The 17,810-nt window shown below is 31.8% G+C and overlaps 1 protein-coding gene and 1 pseudogene across 1 annotated transcript; both read left to right on the plus strand.

Moving 5' to 3' along the window:
- The first annotated feature begins 7,223 nt into the window (after positions 1–7,223).
- Positions 7,224–7,955, plus strand: LOC18593030 (uncharacterized). Its single transcript, XM_007020039.3, has one exon. It carries the CDS (start codon positions 7,284–7,286, stop codon positions 7,866–7,868), a length of 585 nt encoding a protein of 194 aa, XP_007020101.3. The 5' UTR covers positions 7,224–7,283; the 3' UTR covers positions 7,869–7,955.
- Positions 7,956–13,674: 5,719 nt separating this feature from the next.
- LOC18593031 (protein NRT1/ PTR FAMILY 5.10 pseudogene) lies at positions 13,675–16,772 on the plus strand (annotated as a pseudogene).
- Positions 16,773–17,810: the final 1,038 nt, after the last annotated feature.

Genomic DNA, 17,810 nt, shown 5'->3' on the forward strand with positions numbered 1-17,810 from the left:
TAAAAGAGGACCTGAAGCCCTGATTTATATTTGGTGACGTGGGTAGTTCTCACGAGTAGGTAAAGGGGGACTTGAAGACCTGTTTTATATTTGGTGGCGTGGATAGTTCCCACGAGTAGGTAAAAAGGGAGACCTGAAGCCCCGATTTATATTTGGTGGTATGGGTAGTTCCCATGAATAGGTAAAAAGGGAGACCTGAAGCCCCGATTCATCTGGTGGCGTTGGTAGTTCCCACGAGTAAGTGATGATGTTTGAGAGAGTAAGCCTAAGGGCTATATTAAACTTACCCGAGGATGATGTTCCCTTGTGGAGTTTATTTTACTATGCATGGCATTAATACTTGAAAATTTTTATTTATTTAATGGCAAGTGAAATTTATCTATTCATTGGTGATCAATTAATTTGCCTTTTTATTTTTGAGAATTTTCATTTTTCACTTGCCATTGAATTTAATGTTGACTGGTTGTCGGGGTTGAAAGATTTTCTAGCATCTCAAATACAACTGTTTTCATACATGTTTACTTGGGAATTATTATTTTTAAGAATTGCAAGGTATAAAACAAAATCTCTTATTTTTATGGAATGTATTTTCTACTCTTACTCTTAAGTTTATAAACATTCTACCTTTATGTTATTTCCCTTCTTCGCCTGCTCACGGGGTCAATGATTATCACTGAGTCTATGAGACTCACACCCCTCTTATTTTTCTTTTTTTCAGAGAGAGATCAGTCTAACGTGTAACCATCGGTGCATACAGACCACCGCAGAGTAGGTAAAGGCAGCTCTTAGCCCCGCTTTGAGTCGCTCCACTATTTAGTGTCATATCAGAACGAAATTTACTAGATGTTGAGAAATGTTGTCAACTCATAAATGTGAATTGTTATTATTTTGAATGGAGTAGATAGTAGTTTAATATTATATATTCGCTTACGCACGTGATTATATATATGTAATGAATTTAGCAAAAGTTTTAAATGAGGCTTGTTCGGGACTTAGTAAAAATTCTTTGAAAGTCTCAAACTCTGGTAGCGACTAAGGAGGGGGTCGTTACACTAACCGATTACGGCTTTTCTGTTTTGCTTTTACCTAGGGCCAAGTTGTGCCTTAACTAGTTAATGCTCCTTGATAATTAGTTACTAATGTTCTGTCTTTACTAATCACTTTCTTCTTCTTTTTCTTTAACTAATTAACTCTTCTTTAAATTTAGCAAGCATCTTGACTTGCCTTTGATTAACAAATTTGTTAGGGGAATTAAACTATATCCTGCACACTTAAATAGTAAAGTTAGACATTAATGCATAAAGAATGTTTTGTTATCATTAAAAACATATGGAGTTAATATTTTTAGCCCACAAAGGGTGGATGAATACTTTTAACCACCAAGAGAGGATGAATAGTGAAGAGATATAAGAAAATGATAAAAGTGGACAGAATAAAAGGAGTATAGAAAATGTTTGTTATCGATGCAACATGAAAAGCCATTAGTCACGTATTTGTTATATATCAAAACATCTTGTTGAACTTTATCATGCATTATTGAAAACCAAATGGCTAAATTGATATAACACACCTAGATATTACTGATTTTCTTGTCCACTTTAAAAGAGGAATTGATCATCTAATTGGTGATGTAAATATAAAAAAAAAATTAATAGTTTGTTGGTATGTTTTAGTATAACTTTATTGTAAAGATGCTTTTATATGTTTTCATTATATTTAAATGATATGTTCTTATTATGTGTTTTAATAATAAATTTTATGTTTAATATTTTTTAAATTAATTTGTAAATTTCTTACTATAACTATCTTATTTTATTAAAGAAAAATATAGATATTCATTTGGTTAGATCCAAAATCAATGATGTAAATATATATCTAACAGACAATGCTACAACGCACTTTATATTTAAAGATAAGAAATATTTTTCCCACTTGACAAAGGAAGAATTCAGTGTCAATACAATATTCGATAGTATAAGATTAATTGGAGGCTTTAGAAGGGACAATATTTTACCACTCGAAGGAACAAAGTTAATAATAGAGAATGCATTATTTTCAACTAAGTCTCAAAGAAATTTATTAAATTTTAAATATATTTGTCTAAATAGATATCATATTGAGACAACGAATGAAAAAGATACTTAATATCTTTATATTACATTTATTATCTCAAGTAGGAAGTGTGTATTGTCAAAATTATTTGCTTAGTCTTTTAGATTGTATTATACAAAAATAAAAATGATTGAAACTCATGCTACAATAAATTAGAAGTTTACTAATGATTTTAATTTTTGACATGACCAGTTAGGCCATCCTAGATCAATAGTGATGCAAAAATTATTGAAAATACATGTAGTCATCCATTGAAAAACCAAAAGATTTTTCAACATAACAAATTCTCATTTGTTGCTTATTTTGAAGATAAATTAATTATAAAACCATCACTAGCTAAAGTTGAGATTGAATCCTCTACATTTTTTGAATATATTCAAGGTGATATATGTGAATCCATATATCCACCATGAGAACCATTTAGATATTTTATAGCTTTAATCGATGCATCAACGGGATGGTCATATGTGTACTTACTATCAACTTGCAATTTAGCATTTGCAAGATTACTTGCCCAAATCATTTATTTGTAAGCATATTTCCTATTTAAGCAATCAAGACAATTTGTCTTGACAATGTTAGTAAATTTATGTCTCAAGCTTTTAATGAATATTACAAATTAGTTGAAATAACTATTGAATAGCCTATTCCTCATGTTAATACAAAAAACGATTTAAAGCTACTAAAAATTAACACAACTTAATCTTATCCAAACAATCGAATTTAAAGCTACTAAAAATTAACGAAACTAAAACTAAAAAAAAAATAGCAATTTAACTAGAATCAATCAACCAAAAGTCTAGAATCACAATATCCCCTTAATGCTTCATCTGAATCTTTTTTACTCTCTTTTTACTTACTAGATAAGCTAGAGTTGTTAACCTAGAGTTCTAGTATATTTATAAGTTTTTTCTGATATTCTAATAAAAATATCTTCCTTAACAAGCTTACTATATTCTTATGCAAATTAAAATTAAGAAAACTCATTACATTTAGACTCTAATTATGGCTACATATGACTTGAAAGTGTATTATTACCCTACATGTGAATCAAATCAATCATCTCATACAATTAATATTGAACATATGTTATTTCATCTACGGTTTATTCTAAACTCCCTTTTCCAGTTCCATTTAGGTTTCCAAATCAATCTAATAGTTGATCAAGCAATCAGACACATTAAGAACAAGATTAAAATAAATAACTCGAACACTATTAATCATAAGTAAGAAAGAATATAAAAATTCAAACGCGCATTGGATTCAATTGCAATTCTAGATTAAAAAAATTTTGATTCCCATAATTACTAAAAACATCATCCAAAAAAGAAATTTAATCATCAAAACTAAATAAAGAAAGTATAAAGATAACAAAAGAAGAAAGAACTCCAACATTTGTCAAGTCTTCGATTTGTAATCTTCCTTATTTTCCTTGCTTTCTTGCTAACTTAAATGCCTTTTTTTTCGAAAACCCTTTCTTAATTACCCCTTAAACGTGCTCTAGAAGAGTGGTTAAATAGAGCTCGAATTTGTGTCAAAATAGAAATCCGATGGCATGAAAATTCCTTTCTAACTTATAAACGTTGTGGCCCTCCATCCTTGGGTGGCATAGTGCCGTGATATCAGTATTTTTTTTTTCAAATTTTCCTTTTGGGTACTACGACACTACCTTTTTGGTGGTCGTGGTGTCAAAGCCTCTAGTTTGTTGAAGTGTACATCTCTTATCAGGCGTTGTGGCGTTCATACTTCCATGGCCGTGACGCCCTATGCTCTGTCTTGAATTTCCAAGTTCTACAATGCTACTTTGACTTGTGACACAATTTTTGCCTTCTTCGAGATTGAACTGAGAAAAGTGGTAAAAGTTGTAGCTCAACCTCTTGGCTTTTAGTGGTTTAAAAATCACGTCAATTGGACTTTTGTAGTGAAAGATATGCTCAAAATACTGAAACATGTACAGTGGAAGTCTGCACCTTGAATGCATTCTTCTTCACAAAATATCACCTTTTCATAACACACTTACAAAAGCAACAAACTAACTTAAATAATAACTAAACTTAAAGCAAAATATCATAAAATAACTTAAAGCAATTGAACCCAATATAATTAACTTAAATAAAATAAATATATAAAAATAACTAATACTTAAATTAAATCTTAAGAATTTAAACAAAATACACCTAACATTGTAACCGAATAATTCTATAAAATAGAATTATCAAGTATCAATACTTTTTTTCATAGAAACTCAGATTTTAGCCAAAAAAAATCAATATTCTAAGTTCCAAATAGTCTAAAAACATTTCATTTCATTTTTTGAGTTCAAATACCAAAATAAAGTAAATAGCATATTTTAAGTAAGTTTTCCTTAAATCAATAGTTGGATCAATCATGATCAAAGTCTCAATTCCAAATCAATTCATAATTACTTCTTTCAATGCAATATCTAATAACCAAGTAAGCATTTGAGGAGCATTAACTTAAAAAAAAAAACTAACAAAAATAGAGGATAATGTTTTGTCCCTACTATATGGATATCAAAAAGTGTCGTAGCACCAAAGTATAGTCTAGTACATATAGTCACCGACTTTCAATAACCAAGGGTAGGGTATTGTCCCATTACCAATAACATACAAAGTTATGATGTAACACCAATCTATAGTTCGATTCATATAGCCAACTATTTTTAGATAAATGAAGGGTGTCGTCCCACCTAAATGGTTCGGTGTATATAGTCACCGACCTCAGAGTATACAGATCATTGTGTATAATGGCTAGCGTTTATTGTCACTAACTTCAGGTCTTCAATTTAATAGGCTCTACTAAAAACATTTTCAAATTTCAAAATTTATTCAAATGTTCATATCGAAAACAAAGGACTGAAATTGCTCACCAACAAGATCAAAATGTTGAGACAAAATCATAAATAAAAGTAGAGCAATGGCTAACCAATTGATAAACGGTCAAAGTACACCATAAGTCCTTGTACTATGGGTAGGCCATTGCTTTACTTTTATTTATTATTTAGAAATCTTTGTTTGCTCCCATGGTTTAGTTTGTGGGAGAAAAAGTCTCTTTTGCTATGGTTTTGTCTATATTGTGTGTATTTGAGTGGCTTTCTTTTGTAAAGGGTGAATATTAGACAAAAGTTATACTTTTACTTGATTTTTGTTCTAGCAGAGGTTACAAGCCTCTTGAAAAGGTTAGGTGATGTACATTTTTTTGTGAGTATATCTTAGTGGTTGTTGTCGAACCATAGGATCTTTTTGTTAATTTGGGGTTTTTTGATTGGATGTACTTGGATTACTCCAATGAAATAGAATATTTATAGTGAAATGAGAATATTTATTAGCCTTTCAAAAAGAAAGTAGTGTAATTAGTTTTGTACATTTTTCCCACAAATGGAATGTTAATGGTTTTTAATTACTAAAAAATACCTCTTATATGTAAAAGTACATTTTTGATACAAACTTGGTGCTAAACAAAATAGTAAAAGTACTCAATTTAGTTCCTAAATGATAGATCTTTGTTCAATTTAGTCCTTAGACTATTTAATTTTATTTAATGTAGTTTTTATGCTCTACATTTTTGTTTAATTTAGTCTATATGATGTGGCATTAAAAAACTGACGTGGAAAAAAAATTTTCACAAAAAAAATTTATTTCAAAAATTTCATTTTTTGAGCCTTCCACATCATCGTTGCCGTGCCAGCATGCCAATGTCATGTCATTACCATGTTAGCATAGTTTAACATGTCAACACCATTAATAGTCAATTTGAAAGATGTTAGGGAAAACGACTCAATTGAACAAAATCGCAAAATATAAAAATTAAATTAACTAGTTTTGAATAAATGGATTAAATTGACAAAAAATTCATAATACAAAGACTTATGGGGTACTTTGACCTTGTTATTATCAAGATTTTGCTTCTTTTGTTCTTTCAATTGTTTTATTATGTTGCAACAGTTTAGGGTATAAATCATCAACAAAAGTATGCTCAAGATATCTAATATTTAATAGCTTGAGTACACTTCTTAACTAATTTTCTTTTTACAACTTCTTATTTTTGAATAATTACATTTATACTTTAATTTTATTGTTGATGCTGCTAATTCTGTCTTAATCGTTTTAGTTCTTTGCTGAAACTTTTGTTTTTTCTATTATAGTTTACCAGAAAATTAATTGTTTCCTCAACTAAGGTCAATCTTAGTTTTTTATGTGATTAAATTTAGTGTTGAATCATTTGACTTTTCAACACTTTAAATTAATATTTTACTTACTTAACTATTATCATTTTTCCAACTCCTTAGATTAAATCTTCTGTTGGAATAGACTATTCATTTATTATAATTTGATGTTAAACACGAACAACATAACTAAACTTAGTAAATTTCAATTGGGGTTCATCTTTTTCCCATTTAATTGAAGATAGCTTAAAATAACTGATAAATACATATAATATTTATTTTTATCTTTATACATGTTTGTGATGGCTTTTTTTTTTTTCTTCATTTATGGGTCATTCTCTACATTATTTGCTATTCAATCTAAGTGATAATTGTTAATTTATACCTAACCTTTTCCTATTTACTTCATAATCAAATGGCGTCATTTGCATAAAATCACTTGGTCATTTTGATTTATTGACTTTAACGATTTTCCATTTTAATTAATTAACTCAAATCACTGTTGACAACTTGCAAATAATAGAAATATATTTCTGACATTAGTTACCATTACTGTTATTTCTCATAAAATGTTGTTAACATCACTAACAACATTTATCTAGGCATTATTATTACCAATTACTTCATTACTCAATTCGTGAATAAAATATATCATAAAATTATTTAATTATTTAAAATAATTTTTAAATTATATGTCAATTAATTACTCTCACAACTAATTAAAAATGATTTTAATTACTAATTATTTAAGGGTCTTCCTTGCCCAAGGCAAAGCTCACCAAAGTCAGTCCTTTGTAACCATTTTTTTTTTCTGGTAGTAGTATTTTATTGAAGAAAATCAGAGTGAGTATAGATATTTTGAGTTAAAAAATTCTCACGCACAAAAAAAAAAGAAAAGAAAATTAAGTGTATAATTATTGAATGTCTTAAACAAGAACCTAATCAAATCAAATCAAAATCAAATCACCATCATCGCATACTCCTCATGTATAAAAATCCGTCTCCTTACATCAAATCCTCTCTCATTTCAACCCCTCACTACAAAATCACCGTCGCCACCACCAACCCTCCGCCGCTTCTCAAACCCGCTTCCCGCAATGAAGCTCTTCTTCTCAATTCCAATCCCACGGCCACCTCCCGTTCACCCACGTTCGCTCCTGCTCATCTCATGCTAACTATCAGGTCGTGGCTACGCACGCGCCGCAGCCGTTGTTTTCTGCTCTTGCTCTGCTCCCCTCTTCTCCTTCCTTTCCTCTGCGCAACTTTCCCTCTCCTTTGCATAGCCGAAGTCTGCTGCCGGATTTGTCGACGAAGAAGGAGCGGAAAGGCGGCACAGGAAGAAGAGGAGGAGGAGGAGGAAGAGGAGGAGCGGCGGCTGCGGCGATGTGAAGAGGGTTGTTGTTGCGGTGGAGAAGAGAGGGAAGTTGGGCTGCTACGGAGGTATTTGGAAGATCAACTGGCGCTCGTTGGATCTGTTTACGAATGTGGTGATTACTTTGATGATCATGATTATCATGATGGGGATCGTGATCCTGGTGATCTTAATTGTAAAGCTCCTCTTCTGAGCTGATTGCTGCTCCTTTTAACTTTTTTTTCCCCTACATTTTGTGTAAATTAAACTATTAATGTTAATTAGAGATGTTCACCTTTTTCTTTATTCTGCTTTAGTCTTTGAATGCAAATTGCTAAAGGCATTTATGTAATTTTAAATTTGTAAATTGTAATTGACTTTTGGTCAATTTCTAGTTGGCCAATTGGAAATTATATGGCTAAATTCGTGCAAAGATCTATTTTCTTAGCCCATGATATTTAAATTTAATAAATTACAATATTTTTAGGCTTATGGGATTAATCTATTATAATAATAATTTCAAGCATTTATTTAGTCAATTTTGTTGTTAGTCTTCACTTATAATAACAGTTTTCAACTCTAATTGCCTGCCCACACCGGCTACCACCACTAACTTAATTGGCATTGTCTTCTGCATGGACTATAATTTTGTAGCTAAAAATTCTTATTTGAAATAATATTAAAATTTTAAAATATTTATTTTTTTCGACATATCTTACTATAAACGTATGTTAATATTAGAGTAAATTTCATATAAATTTTTTGTGATATGATATTTTCTCAAGTGACACTATGAGATTTTTTTTTCAAATAAAAATGAGTTTTATTACTATTCTAATAAGAGGTAACAATGTTAAATTTTAAACAAAAAGACAATAAAGTCTTTATAAATTTCACTAAAAAGACAATAAGATTCCTATATTTAAAAATTTTGTTTCTTGCATTTGAATCCTAAATTCTTCTTCAAAAAGAGAGAAAGAGGATTGAACTTACTCAGGGGCAGAAGGTCATTTGCTTACAGCGACTGTGAGGGGGGGCATTTGAAAACGTTTTGAATATCAAACTTAATTTTAACATTCAAAAAAAAAATTGTCACCTTGGTTGATTATTATTCTTGAAGCAAAAATTTTTCTAAATTTGAAAGCGGTCAAAATATGTGATTTTTTATAAAATAATCATTTGAAAATTAAAATTGAGAGTAATGGTTTCCTTGATATTTAGATAATTAAAAACTATTTTTTTCATAATTTTTGGAATCTGTTTGCTATGGTAAATGAGAGCCGCAAATTTAATTTCAGTTAAACTTTTTCAATTTTGTTCTTGAAACCAAAATTTAGATTAATTTTTCTAGATTTTGATTTTTTAATATTTTTATTGAATCTAAATGGAGATGTTTGCTTATTTACATTAAATATCTTAAATAAATGGAGAGTAAAAAGAAAAGAAATAAAAATAAAAACATTTACTTAAATGATATTAAATGTAAAAAAGCTTAGATGTTCAATGTTTATCAAAAAATCTGATCTATCTATTGATAGATGGGCATATTTATTGATAGATAACAACTCGAGAGTTTTTAAAAAAGACCTTGAAGCCTATTGATTGATAGATGGCTTACCCTTTCTTGATCACTGTCATCAAGCGAACAAATCCCGTTCTCAAGTGCAATGGGTTGTCGTAAATAGAGTCGGCACCCTCAACATCTCTTAATTCAACAATTGTGGCATGGTCATCACACTAAACCTCTTCTAACATAACAGTTAAGGCATGTTCTGTACTGCCATATGCATGATTGCAATCCAGAATGTCGTTGTGCTCACCCTTGTCGTCTTCTGAATAGTCATCATGTCTGCCAAGGTAAACATCTTTGCAGTCATCTTCCAACTCATTGTTCCAATCCGCAATGTCATCCTCTTCAACATCATCTTTAATTCGATCAGATGCATCGTCATCACTCACAACCATCACAATGTTGTTTACGAATAACAATGGACCCACTACATTTCCGAGCCAAGGTTGCATTAGTTGCAAAGTACCAAGTATTTCGTTCGATGCACATTCCAATCAAAATTGTGCAAACATTATTTGCAGACAGCTCATGTGTGTACCAAATTGCTCAAACTCATGTGTATAGGTCAATGGTGATTGTCATTGTTGTTTTTTAGGAAATGCATGGTGTGGTATGTCAGAATAATTAACATTCTGTTGTAGGGTATTATTATGTTGGGCACCATGTTCATGTGAAATATCATTTGCATTTCGTGCCTTAACTGTCACAAACACAACAATTGCCCTCTCATCTTACAAAATACTTGCTACATCTTCATCGCCCTTGATAACTGCGCGCAAAACCCCTACGACATGGCTGAGCAATGCATATAGCTCGATTTCGTTATTATGTGAGTTGACCCCAACAACCTGTTCAACTAGCTTCACTAGGCTTGAAAATGACAAATCACTCCCAACACCCCTCACTCGTGTCTCACCACCCTTGTAAATGTAATCGACCTAATGACCACTGTATGTAATCATAAGTTTCACATTTGACAGGCCACTGAAATTTAACAGAAAATAAGTGTCACAATTAGTCAATTTATCAAAAATTACCCCTTAATGCATAAAAACCACTTACGCAATGCCTAAGTCACGAAATAACATAAAGTCAATCTCGCAATGTCTAATACACATTCATGCAATGTCTAAAACCTAGTGAAAAAATACCTCAAAATAAGAGATACATTGCACAAGTCATGCATCGCCAATCTCATAATATTTAATAATAAGTCACTCAATGCCTAATATCCACTCATGTTATACCAAAATAACCAATCCCGTATTGGCCCAACGTCACGCAATACATGACAACTAGTCACGCAATGCCTAAAAAGTAGTCAAGAAATGTCTCAAAATAAGATATGCATTGCACAATTCACGCAACGCCTATAAGCCAGTCTCATAATACTTAATAATAAGTCACTCAATGCCTAATATCTACTCACGTTATTGCAAAATACACAGTCATGTATTGGCTCAATGTCACGCAATACATAACAACCAGTTACGTAATGCCAAAAAAGTAGTCAATAAATGTCTCAAAACAAGATATGCATTGCACAATTCATACAGTGCCCATAAGCTAGTCTCACAATACGTAATAATAAGTCACACAATGCCTAATATCTACTCACGTTATGCAAAAATACCTAAACATGCATTGGCCCTATGGCATGACTGAGCAATACATGTAGCTCGATTTCGTTATTATGTGAGTTCGCCCTACCAACCTCTTCAACTAGCTTCACTAGGCCCGAATATCATAAATCACTCCCAACACCCCTTACTCATGTCTCACCACCCTTGTAAATGTCATCGACCCAATGACCATTGTATGTAATCATAAGTTTCACATTTGGTAGCCCACTGAAATTTAACAGAAAATAAGTGTCATAATTAGTCAATTTATCAAAAATTATCCCTCAATGCATAAAAACCACTTACGCAATGCCTAAGTCACGAAATAACATAAAACCAGTCTTGCAATGTCTAATACACATTCATGCAACCCTTAAAAACTAGTGAAAAAATGCCCCAAAACAAGAGATGCATTGTACAAGTCACGCATCACCAGTCTCGCAATACTTAATAATAAGTCACTCAATGCCTAATATCCACTCACGTTATGCCAAAATAACTAGTCATGTATTGGCCCAACGTCACGCAATACATAACAATCAGTCACGTAATGCTTAAAAAGTAGTCAAGAAATGTCTCAAAACAAGATATGCATTGCACAATTCACACAGCGCCTATAAGCTAATCTCCTAATACTTAATAATAAGTCACGTAATGCCTAATATCCACTCACGTTATGCAAAAATACCTATTCACGCATTGGTCCTATGTCACGCAATACATAAAATCCAGTCACGGAATACATAATAATCAGACATGCAATGCCTAATATCAATTCATACAATGCATAATATCCATTCACTTAATGCTTATAAATAAAATAATATTCCAATGTTTGTCATCATATCTTTGCTTCTTTTATATAAATAGAAAATTAAGAAATTAGGGTAAGCAAATAAGTTATTCAGTATAATAGAAATTAAAGGTAGTAACTTATTTATGGAAAATTTGTGTTAAATCAATATTTTTATTCATTAGCTGAAAAAAGTAGATGAGACAACATATGAACCATGGTTCATTTTTTCCTAATCTCATCTATTATTTCATAAATTTCAACTAGAATCTTGTTATTGCCTAGAATTTCTGTCTCCAGGACTTCTATCCTAAGTAGCACCTTATCCATCAACCCACGCATGTCCTTCTCCATGTTCTCAATTTGGTTCATCAACTTGACCAAATATGCTGCCACATTGTTAGGGACATCTTCCTCTTCAGCAGCAACCCCCTTCCCAGTTTCGCCTCTGGAACATTTGAAAGCCATGAGAATTTTGAGATTTTCCTTCAGATGAATTTGATTAAAATGGATAATGGTTCCTTTTATTTATAAGCATGAATGCTGACTTTTGAAAGGGTGTTCAATGGTTTTAGGATTGTTTTTAAATGAATATGGTTAGTTTGTAAATCGATGCATTAAGTGTTTTAAAGAGAATTTTATAGTTCTGTGTTAGCTAAATCTATATGGTTTTCTACACCAATATAGGTGGAATTAAGAGGGCTGAATTGGTTATTAAGCATTCCTAATTCTCTTTTAATTTTATAGAATTCGTTATTAAGAGGGCTAAATTAGTAGATAATAAACTTCAACATTAGGTAGATAAAGCAACGCAATTACTAAAGACTAGTCACATAATGTTTACAAACTAGTCAAGCGATTCCTAAAACCTCGTCACGCAATGCACAACTCACACAATTCCTAAAATCTAGTTTCGTAATGCCTTCTATATAGTCCCACATTGTCTAATATTTAATCAAGTAATGTCAAATAAATAGGTTACAATTCCAAATAATCAGTCATGCAATGCATAATATCCAGTCACACACCTTAATATCCAGTGATACAATGTCTAACAATATTCATGCATTGCTTATAAACTGATTGATTTCACTACTCTCAACTAGATTTAAGTTTCAAAGTCATATAATTTACCTATGAACTTTTGTGTTCTATGAATATATAAAAAAAAAAACCCAGGAACTCATAACAAATACTTTGATGTCATCTCTGTATTTTAGGATGGTGAGAAAGTTGGATGGCGAGATATAGACCCCGATGGCGTTGGAGAGTTGGACGGTGAGATATAGACTCCGATGGCGTTGGAGAGCTGGACAATGAGATATAGACTCCGATGGCGTTGGAGAGCTGGATGGCGAGATAGCTAAATCAATATTTAATTTTAAATTTTTATCTGAATAGTGTGAGAGGAGAAAGAAACCGAGACCACTTAATTTAGATTAAATGGTTTACAAGGTATTCTTGTTAAGTTATATAAAAAATTGTCTAAAAACAGTTAAAATTATAGCGAAGGTTATTTTTGAAGTGAGCTTATTAAAAAGGTTATTTTTTACAATTTTCTCACCTCACCTTGAAAAGGTAATAGATTGATGCAAATTTGATGACGGTAAAATTTTTTTACAAATATGTCTATACAATTCGTATTTTCCTACACATACAATTTCAATCATATATATATATATTGGGAAAAAAATTCTCTTTGTATTTTGCTGAATGTCTATATTTCTCTTTTAGAATTTATTTCAAAATTATGGGAGTCTTTTCTCATAGGCCTAAAAATTCTAATTTTATATATTCTATATTAATTTCGAATAAGAATAATAAAATAACTTTTTAAAATCATGTTATAGTAAATGGGTAGTCAGAGCAACCTTGTCATGTCCAGTCGTAACAACAAATAATGTTAAACAATTGTTATAGGCCAAAGCCAGACGGAGACGAATGAAAGGAGACAGAAAGAGACATGTCTTTCATGTATATCCTTGGGTTTGTAGCCAGCACGTTTTACAGTGGTGCCTTGGGTTCAAATCCTGAAGAAAAATGGGCCAAACTTGGTGTCATGAGGAAGGCAGCCTAGCCCCAGCCGAAGCCCATGGATTCATCAACTGTCAAGGTAATCCAGTATACAGATCCAAGTCCAGTGGATGGAAGTCTGCATGCTTCATCATAGGTGAAGATTACTTACTTAACCCTAATGAAAACTCTTTGCTAAGCCTTTTGATTAATAATGTTCTTGAATTAATATCTATAGGGGTGGAAGTTGCAGAGAGGTTTGCCTACTTTGGGTTTCCTCCAATCTCATAACATACTTAACAGGGCCATTGGGTGAGTCCACAGTGAAGGCAGCTGACAACGTGAATACTTGGTCTGGTGCAGCCACCTTGCTGCCTTCGTTGCTGATTCATTTCTTGGCCGCTACTGCACTATCACCCTTGCTTCCCTCATCTACACCTTGGTTAGTCCTCTTCTTTCCTCCGTTTCGTGCATGTTCAAAGGATCTGCTACAAAGCCAAAGTAATTGTGTTATGGAGTATTTAGCTTTGCTTTAGCTGGTTAAAAGTAGGTAAATTAAGGCATAGCTTAATTGCTTCTTGTCTATTTGTCTGTCAATCTTCAATTACAGCACTCTCCTCTCAAGCTGCCACATGCTTTGTATCGTGGAAGCAGACAGTAGTGCCACGTCAAAGGCAAGAGTGAGTTTTATTCTAGTGCGTGATCAGTAACATGAATAAGTCATGCCTGTTAGTCGCATAGACCACTCATAACTCTCGGTATGTAATCGAACCTAGTACTGGTATTTGTCTTAAATTCGAATGTAAAGTAATTATAATCAGATGGGATACTCTGTATCTTATATAATTGAGTCGAATGCCTATAGACATTCGATTAAATGATACTCATTGTCATCTTTATAAATAAATTTATTTAATTGAGTTGCAACGTATGTGCTCTTGGTCATCTTCATTAATAAAAAAGATATAACCAATTTTCCTTTTTCGTTAATTTTTTTCCGGTGCAGTTGCCACTTAATTGGCAACTTAATTAGATTTATCAGTTATCGTTGATAAAATTTTAAACTTGGTAAGAGAAGCCTAATTTGTGTGATTTTGAAATATTTAATAACTGTATAAGTTAATTGAATAGCATTTTGGTAATAAATAGCTAAAATTTAGGCATTATCCAACATGTAGTAAATATAGATTGTCCACAAGAGCATCCATGATCATATACCTTCTAATATATGTAAGCACTTAATAGCATTAATTGTTTAAAAGCATAATATATAAAAAAGTTTCTAAATTATTTAAAAAAATTTAAATAAACCTTTATACTTTTATTGTATTCAATCAAGTCGTTGTATTTTTATTTTGAACTAAATAAATCCTCATATTTTTATTTTGAGTCAAATAAGTTTTTATGACTAATGATTCACTTAGTTAAAATGTCATTTATTATTTTATATCATATGATGTTGACGTGGCATATTAAAATATTATAATTGATGATGATGTGGTATACTGGCATATCATAATTGATAATTATATGATATACTAATTTGATATAATAACATGATCATGTGGTATTTTTCACTTATCACATTAGTGTCATATTAGTACCATGTCGATATAAAATAATAAATGATATTTTTATTAATGACAATTAATCAATCATTAGTGAAAATGTCATTTATTATTAGTGAATCCTTATATTTTTATTTTGAGTCAAATAAGTCTTTTTGACTAATGATTCACTTAGTTAAAATGTCATTTATTATTCTATATTATATGATGCTGACGTAACATACTAAAATATTATAATTGATTATGATGTGGCATTCTGGCATATCATAATTGATGATTACATGACATACTAATTTGATATAATAATATGAACATGTGGTATTTTTCACCTTTTACATCAATGTCATATTAGTGCCATGTCGATATAAAATAACAAATGACATTTTTATTAATGACATTTAGTCAATCATTAGTTAAAATGTCAATCATTAGTGAATCAATGTCATATTAGTGCCATGTCAATATAAAATAACAAATGACATTTTTATTAATGATAATTAGTCAATCATTAGTGATTAGGACTTATTTGATCAAAAATAAAAGTATAGGGACTTAATTGAATGCAATAAAAGAATAAAGACTTATATTGAATATTCTTGCATAGTTTAAGGGCTTATTTGAGAATTATATCTTAGTTAAATTTTATTAAGGAATATGGATAACAAAAGTTAACAAATATAGTTAATAAAACGAAGGTTACTAGGTGAAGGTAATTTTTAATAAATATAAATTTGAATCCCTTAATTCTATTAATAATTTCTATGCTTTAAATGGAGAAAATGGAAAAAATTGCATTCTAATTTAAATGAAATAATAGGTTGAATCTTAAAATATTTTGGTAGATGTTAAGATCAAAAAATGAGCATTTAGCCCAAAGAAAATGCATCCTGTTTGAATACTAATTAGCTTTTACTTGTGTTACCATAAATCACAGGGCCTAGGCTTGTTGACTCTAGCTGCTATGCTCCCATCTCTCAAGACTTCTGGCTGCTCAAACACCAAAAAGATTACACCCTGTTCCCCTCCTCAGCTCCAAGTAATCTTGTTATTCTTCTCTCTATATCTAGTAGCAGTTGGACAAGCTCGGCACAAACCTTGCGTTCAAGCTTTAGGGGCTGACCAATTCGATGGAGAAGACATTGAGGAGAGCAAAGCCAAAAGCTCTTTCTTCAACTGGTGGTAATTTGGAACTTATGTGAGCACCTTCGTAACTCTTTTGATCATTGTTTACGTCCAAGATAATCCGAGCTGGGGCCTTGCATTTGGAATCCCATACATTGTTATGGTGTTGGCAGTGGCTATTTTCTTGCTTGGAAGTAAGAATTACCGGTATCGCATCAAAGGCCATAAGAGAAGTCCATTTGTAAGAATCGGTCGTGTGTTTGATAGAGCAATAAGAAACTGGAGAGCTTCTCCTTCATCGACAACCTTCGAAGAAGGAGCACATTCAAATCTGCCTGTACAAATCAGTAACCATTTCGAGTAAGAAACATAACTGATTTATGCAGATTTAATATTGTTATGAACAATCCATACTTGGTTTTCTAGATGTATTGAAGTTTCTTTTTATGGTTCATAATCAAGATACCCAACAATCAGAAGAATCTGCTGAGAAAAAGCTTACTGGTCTAATAAAGTGAAACAGAGGATTTTAGAAGTAAAATGGTGTCTGCTAACCTTAATAATCGTCCCACTTAAAATGCTTGCTTTGGCATCTTCAGCATTAGCTGGTGATCTCAAGTAATCCCTCTGTGAAGCCTTGAATTCCTTTCCTCGTTTGCCTTCTTGTTTTAGCCTCCAAATATAATTGTATAGGTTCCCTTCCTGAAAGATTTTTACTAATCGAACTTTTTTAGATTATATAAGTTCATTCCTAGAAGTAGGAGCTCTGCACCTGCTCTTACAAAATGAATGCCTCTTTATTCATGAACAATGCTGCCGCTTGCATATATGGTGTTTTTATTGCAGACTAATTGTCTTTAAAAGCTCTGCACCAACTTTTATTCATGCACAACAATGGAATGATCCTCGACAGGAGCCATTTTGCAATGAATTTTTACAATGCTCAAAGGGATTAAATGTGCTTTCAAAATGATCAATTGCTCGTTTTCCCACCCTGGAAGAAGGGACATCTCGCAGGTCCAAGGTAGAAATCTGGATCTTCCAAAAACCTCCATTGAACAAGGAGCTATATATATTAAACAGAAAAATTACCGATGGCTTTTGTTCCTATAGCAAGAATTTGAACCCATAAACCTTCAGGCATCACATTACTTGAAAGAATCGGAACTAGCCTTCTTTTCTGTGTTTTTCCATGGTAGTTCCAGCTTTAGTTTGCACAAGAATGTGGGCTAGTGGACACCCCGAATGTGACAATCCCGATGAGTGTGTCACCATAAAATAACCAGCAGCATACTCGTATGTATCATTCATAAAATAACCAGCAGAGAAGGAAAGAGCTGGTTCTGGTAATCTTAATCAAGCTCATCTTTGATTACTTCTACTAGTCGCTGGCAGGGATCAATGCAACCGGATTGGCTGCTTTCTTGTATTTTGCCAAGTCTTTTGTTTATAAAATGGGTAGTTCAGTTCAGC

The sequence above is a fragment of the Theobroma cacao genome, chromosome 8, assembly GCF_053813885.1.
Source record: "Theobroma cacao isolate CCN51 chromosome 8, ASM5381388v1, whole genome shotgun sequence".
NCBI classification, from domain to species: Eukaryota; Viridiplantae; Streptophyta; class Magnoliopsida; order Malvales; family Malvaceae; genus Theobroma; species Theobroma cacao.

Bases quoted from the DNA above. Each gene is read 5' to 3' on its own strand.
- LOC18593030 (XM_007020039.3), top strand. From the start codon at position 7,284: ATGTATAAAAATCCGTCTCCTTACATCAAATCCTCTCTCATTTCAACC.